Here is a 6,748-nt window from a genome sequence, read left to right on the forward strand (position 1 = left end):
AGGTAGTGTAACTGTGTCTGCTGGTTGCCTGGAGATCTGGGACATCACTGCAGCATGTGACTTCACATAAAACCACACATTGTTTTTGTTTACAGATTTAAGAAATTATATAAAATGTTAATTATTAGATTTGGACAGAGCCAGGCTCTCTGCCTCTACCTGCTTCCAGTTGTTATGCTAAGTCAAGCTATCACTTTGTTTGTTTTCTGAAATGTCTCACTATACCTTAGAGCAGGGGTTCTCACTGGGGGCGGTAGCGCACCCCAGGGGTTGTTCAGAGAACGTCGGGGGGCGCTAGAAGCAATATTTTAGAAAGGGGGGCGAGGAAGTTCCGGTCTGGTTCTGGTGCTGGCGGTACGGCACCTTGCGGTAGTGTCCGGTCATGGAGGTGGGGCAGTTGGTCCGGATTGTGGCGCCGCCAGACTCCTCCCCCGGTCCGGAAGGGACATACCATGGACTGGTATGTATACAAGGGGGTAGTCAACAAAGTTCTGTGGGAATCGGGATGTTCGCAGACCATGATCCACCTGCGCTTGGTTCGGCCCGGGGCGTTGATGGAGGCGTCATGGGTGAAGGTGAGGTGAGTGCATGGGGATATTCACGAGTACCCTGTGGTGACCCTTATAATTCAATTTAAGGGGAAAAAGCATAGAGTTAAGGTTGGAGTCAGTAGTCGCCTCACACACCCCCTGATCCTGGGAACCAATTGGCCGGGGTTTGATAGGCTAGCGGGGAAGATTAGGGGGGTGCGCTCACGTGCGGTAGTGAAACGTGAGTTGTGTGCGGTGTTCAATGGGGAGACGGAGGTGGCAAACGCCGGCGAGGGGAGTGCGGGAAGGAGGCTTGTGATGAGCTTCCCCCGTCCCCGCCGTTACGTCCGGTGGAGGACTTTCTCCTCGAGCAGTCTTGAGATGAGACCCTACGACACACAAACAGGGAAGGAAAATACACAGTTGTTGGTTCCGAAAAGCCACCGAGAGACAGTTTTCCAGGCAGCTCTAGGGTACGACAAGTCACTCAACCGGACCATGGCCGTATTTTATCGGCCGGGCATTCGCGTGGACGTGAAGTGGTGGTGTGCGTCCTGCCGTGAATGTCAGCTGGCTAACCTGCCGGCAACCACAAAAGCGGCATTGCGCCCACTACCATTAATTGAGGTTCCGTTTGAAAGAATTGGCATGGACCTCATCGGGCCAGTAGACCGGAGCGCACAGGGATATTGCTTTGTGCTGGTTCTCGTGGATTACGCAACGCGATATTCGGGGGCCGCTGCGTAACATCTCTGCAAATAGTGTGGCGCAGGCACTGTTCCATGTTGTCTCCCTAGTTGGGATCCCGAAATAGATCTTAACTGACCAGGGCACATCCTTTATGTCACGCACGCTACGGGAGCTGCTTGGCGTCGGCAGCAGCGCCTGTATAACAGAGAGTCTCGACTGAGGTAATTTGCACCGGGAGATAAAGTGCTTGTATTGCTCTGAACCTCTAGCTCCAAATTACTCACAAAGTGGCAAGGGCGCTTCGTGGTCGTGACGGTGCAGTCACTGCCCTAATGGCCCTATTGGCTGCCGGAAAACTAGAGGAAAATTGTTCAGGGGGAGCTTCAGGCAATGCTGGAGATAGGAGTAATAGAAGAGTCCAGCAGTGATTGGTGCTGCCCCATCATGCTGGTTCGCAAGTCTGATGGGTCAATACGGTTCTGTGTGGACTATTGCAGGGTTAAAAAGGTTTCCAAATTCGACCTGTACCCAATGCCCTGGGTCGACAAACTCCTGGACGAGCTGGGCACGGCTCGTTTTTATACGACACTGGATTTAACCAAGGGTTACTGGCAGATTACAGGGAAAAAACGGACTTCTCCACTCGATAAGGCTTATACCAGTTTGTGACTCTCCGTTGTTTGGAGCCCCAGCCACCTTTCAGCGGCTCATGGACCAGGTGCTCCGTCCACACTCTTCATATGCTGCCTCCTAATTGGATGATGTCATCATCCACAGCGAAACGTGGGAGCAGCATATGCAACAGGTGGGGGTGGTGCTCGAGGCCTGAGGAGCGCGGGGCTCACAGCCAACCCGGAGAAGTGTGCGGTTAGGCGGAGGGAGGTACGGTATCTGGGGTACCACTTGGGTGGCGGGCATGTGCGGCCTCAGGTAGAAAACACTGCCGGCATTTCCGCCTGCCCTGCGCCCAACACGAAAAAAGAGGTCAGGAAGTTTATGAGGCTGGCCGGATACTACCATCGGTTCATCCCGGGGTTCTCGGAGCTGACCAGCCCCTTGACAAACCTGACCCGAAAGGGTGCTTCAGATCCGGTCCAGTGGACGGAGCCGTGTCAGCGGGTGAAGCAAGCCCTCTGTGGGGAGCCACTCCTGTTCTCTCCTAACTTTGCTCTGCCTTTTGGGGGGGGAGTTAGCTTGCGGCCGGCGAGCACCCAGCCTGAGTTGGGCGGTGGGGGTGTGGCAGTGGGGTGTGGTTAGGGCGCCAGCTGCTGGGGGAGAGATGGGAGTGTCCCAGCTGGAGGCTAGACAGCTGAACAGGAATCAGGTAATCAGTCACGTTATAAAAGCATGATGATTGCCTGGTTCTGTTCCTTTTGCAGTAGGCTGGGTCCCAGACGAGGAAACCCTGCAGCAGTGAAACAGTGCAGCAGCGGAGCAGCAGAGCGCAGAGCGCAGAGCAGCAGAGGGGCAGGAGAGCCACCTGTCTGCTGTGATCATTGTTAAACATTACCTGTGTGAGCCGGAAGGCCAGTGGTCATTAAAGCCCATTTGTTGCCCCATCCCTCCTCTCCTTCAGTCATTTTAACCGACTGCGGACAGGAGTCTTCCACAGTTTCCAAGACAATATAGCAGTTCTATAGCAGTATAACATGCTATTTGTCTTAGCCATTGAAACAAATGGTTTCACTTTGCTTTCTATGTTAAATATAATCAGCAGGCATTTTGGTATTCAAATTAAGTTTATTATAATTTAGTTTTAAACAGCTTTGGGTAGTATTTGCTTCCTGTATTATAGAGACTTGGTGCGCATGTCATGTACATGTTAAGCTGTAAGATGTAATGTGGATTCCACTTCAGTAAATGTTGAGAATGAAAGTCGTGATTTAGTCTTTTGACCTTTAGATATATTAATTTAACTTTAGCTCCGCGCGTTTGGATGTACTGGGCTCTAAGACAGCTAACAAGATGGTAAATACGCTGTGAGAAATTCATCTTATGTATGCTACATTTGAGGAGGTTAAAGTGAAAAGTTGTTCATATTATACAGACAAATGCAGACATTCTTTAAATATTTGGCATTTTTGTTCAATCAACGTATAAGTGGACACATTTCCTATTCATGGCGACTTTAATGCAGATGCCCAAAGGTCACCAAAATGACATCATCATGCTATTAAATCTTATGTTTCACAGAGTTAGACAGCAGCTCACCCTTTCTGTCAGTGTCCCTGTGCTCAGCAAAGCCGGACACCATCTGCCCATCGGGAGGGAAAGACACATGCTTTTCTCCTTTACTTCTCTTCTTCTGGCTCTTGTTGGGTTTTTCTGCTCCGTCATCACTCTGCTCGTCATTGTCACTGCAGTGGGTCATTCCTCTGTTTAGGACTCCAGATTCACTTCAAACAGTAAAGACTCAACGTTTCCAAAAGCAACAGTTACTGAAGTAATACTAATTTAAAGAGGGAGCAGGGTGTGCAACAGTTCTGGGATGTGAAGTGCTGTTCTCTCCACTCTGTGTAAGTTGGAAAGACAACACACTAAGGAATCGATATCTTATTCATGACTTGTGCACCGGGTTAAACACGATATGTTTGTATCCAATAACACATTCAAAATAGGTGAGGCTCTGTATATTTGCATACCTGTTCAAAATCCAGCATTCAGGGGAATATATGTAAAGAAATGTGCCGGTGTTGGAACTTTGTCTTTAACCAAGGTTTTTCCTGCTTCAAAATGAGGCTGGTCATACGCAGAAGCATGAGAACCCAAAGTGCCTACATGATACAGAAACAGAATTTTGAGGTGTTTAAAAACATCCATACTTAACCGTACTTTAAGTGACTTGTTCATACTTTACAGCTGCACTAATCAATATGCTCATAGTAACAATAGTTTAAATGACTATGTGTGATGTGAAATGGGTCACTCGTGCTGTAATAATAACCCAATTCTGCAGATGGTTGAAAATTCCATTTGGCTCTCAGTCAACATACAACTGTATCCACATTTACCTTCAAACTGTTAGTTTGAGGTTCATGATCAAAACAAAACAAAAACAAAACACAAAAAAACAATTATTTGAAAAAGAGAAATCATTGTATGTCGTTGTTATTGCCCAAATCAAATGAGGAATCCACTGATAACAATAATAATAATTTCCACAGATTGTTTTACGGGGGGAGACTAATATAATATAATATAAGACTAATGCAATATCTGTGATGTTATTATTGCGGGAAGACTGTCGACATCTGGGCGATCACAAAAGTAAATTTAAAGATGCAATCTGATGCCTGAAACAGGTAAAACATAATCATGTTGATTGTTCCCCTAAGGTTTACCTCTAAGGTTTACCTTAGGAACGTAATGTTTCAGAATGAGAGTACTGAGGTCACAGATGGAGCTAAGCCTGGATCCTAATTAATTCCACTACTTTTTTTATGAGCTGTTGACACACCAAAGAAAAGAACCTGGGGCTACAATCAAATTAATCAAAAACTATTATGAAGTTTGAAGGACAAGTCAACAGAAAAACATGTGTGAGCAATCCAAAAGATTACAGTATGTTTAAGAGCATTTTCCACAACAACTCTACGTTTGCATGTTTATAACATATTAACAAATTACAAATGTAGTTAAATAATTTGTGGTGCAGTGTTATCTTGGACTGACTCTACGACTGACTTTGTAGAATTATATATCTACAAATTAGGGGAAAGGCGTCTTCCTTACCTGTTCAGAAAACACAAATGTCACATTTTCCCACCAGAGAACAGTCGTAAGACACGTAGAATACGTAAGATGCGCATCGTACTCAACCAATAGAATAGCGAAGCGTCGTGACGCAACTTCCTGACCGGTAGTTTTGCGGGAAGTTTGGTCGCATACGCATTTACATCATATACATTCATGCACATACGGCTTAATCTACAATAAACAACAAAGTCAAGGTGTGTATTCATCTTATTATTTAATACAATGTGTAAGTTAGCATTTAACTGACAACGTCGCAGATATCCACGTACGTTTCTTATTAAACGTCAACAGCTAACTTGAGATGTCGATGCTAACGAGACAGCGCGATTAGCATGATAGCTAACGTTAACCAACATTTATAAACACGTAACGTTACTCTGTTCGCCACCTAACGTAGCGTTTCTCAACCTACTCAAGAGCCTGTTCTCTTTGAATTACACTGTCTGACAATTACTGTAAACTAAAGCTGTGTTTACTGAACGTAAACGCTGAACATGATGTGGTTCACTTACGTAAACTTCGCGAGTAAATAGAAGAACTTGACATCCGTGAAGCACCGAAGGTGGAACCTCTCATCTGTTATTTAGATTTCTAGTCGTTGGTATGCTCAGTATAACATCTAGCTCCATGTAACTAACTTTAATATTTGAAAACCTGCCTGCATTAGGCTATAAAGCATGGAGAATAGCATGTAACGCTGGGTGGTTGTTTGTTTCAGATGCCCCCTAAAGCCAAGGCGGCAGGGAAAGGCAGAGCTCCAGCTAAGAGGAAGCTGGCAGAAGAGTTCCCCCCCGGTGAGATCCTAACAGACACCGGGAAAAAGACCTGGAAGCTGGGGGCTCCAATCGGTCAAGGGGGCTTTGGCCTCTTATATTTGGGTAAGAATCGATAGAAGGTTGATAAAGCAGATACAAACTGTCAAACTTGCAACTAAAATATATCTGTGGATTATTTGATTGCATACATGTTCTCAGACTAAATGTAACGTCTGAACTCAGACATGCATCATGCTTAGCTATTTTATGTATGTATGCAACTTTGTACTGTCCTAGATATCACCTGCAAACTCTGAAATTGCAGAAATGTATTTTTGATTCTGCTAAGTAGTGAAATTATTCTTTTTCTTGTTCCCAGCTGATGAGAATTCTGCAAAACCTGTGGGTGCTGATGCTCCATATGTCATCAAAGTGGTAAGACTCCAAACAACCTAAAAAGTAAAACTGAAATGATCTTGTGTACATGTTTTTTCATATTCATCATATGTGCACTTCCCTAAAGAATAATACTATTCTACCAGATACGATTACAGCCCACTTCCTTGAGTGCAACTCAGTTGGCATGTCTTATATGACAAGTGATGATATTGCAAACATTACCCAGTTTACATAAATGTATATACTCCTTGCCTACCTTGGCGAGATCAAGTACTGTTACCTACTGATCTCGCTTGGTAGTGCCTTTTAGCAAAATGCTCTCTGGTAGGCAGTAGTGGTAAATGGACTTGCATTACTATAGCGCCGTTCACCAATTCACACACACATTCATACTCTTGCGGCAGAGGCTCATAAGTATCTAATCCAAATGCTCGTTCACACACACACACACACACACACACACACACACACACACACACACACACACACACACACACACACACACACACAAACACCGATGGCACAGCCTTCGGGAGCAATTTGGGGGTCAGAATCTCGCTCGGCCCCGTCCCGCTCTACCTCCTGAGCCACAGTCGCCTCATCCGGTGATGCAGTGTA

General features: G+C 45.5%; 2 protein-coding genes across 2 annotated transcripts in view; one reads left to right on the forward strand and one right to left on the reverse strand.

Annotated features, from left to right (window-relative positions):
• Window positions 1-3,591, reverse strand: part of LOC115027757 (protein phosphatase 1 regulatory subunit 37) — a 42,252-nt gene extending 38,661 nt beyond the window's left edge. The window contains exon 1 of the mRNA XM_029461242.1: window positions 3,432-3,591. Coding sequence (XP_029317102.1) covers window positions 3,432-3,591 — 160 coding nt within the window. The remainder of the gene's footprint in view (window positions 1-3,431) is intronic.
• A 1,449-nt stretch (window positions 3,592-5,040) lies between these two features.
• Window positions 5,041-6,748, forward strand: part of vrk1 (VRK serine/threonine kinase 1) — a 13,353-nt gene continuing 11,645 nt past the window's right edge. Inside the window, exons 1-3 of the mRNA XM_029461244.1 lie at window positions 5,041-5,170; window positions 5,695-5,854; window positions 6,111-6,166. Of these exons, the coding sequence (XP_029317104.1) occupies window positions 5,695-5,854; window positions 6,111-6,166 (216 nt within the window). The 5' untranslated portion in view covers window positions 5,041-5,170. The remainder of the gene's footprint in view (window positions 5,171-5,694; window positions 5,855-6,110; window positions 6,167-6,748) is intronic.

Source organism: Cottoperca gobio, chromosome 22 (assembly GCF_900634415.1).
Source record: "Cottoperca gobio chromosome 22, fCotGob3.1, whole genome shotgun sequence".
NCBI classification, from domain to species: Eukaryota; Metazoa; Chordata; class Actinopteri; order Perciformes; family Bovichtidae; genus Cottoperca; species Cottoperca gobio.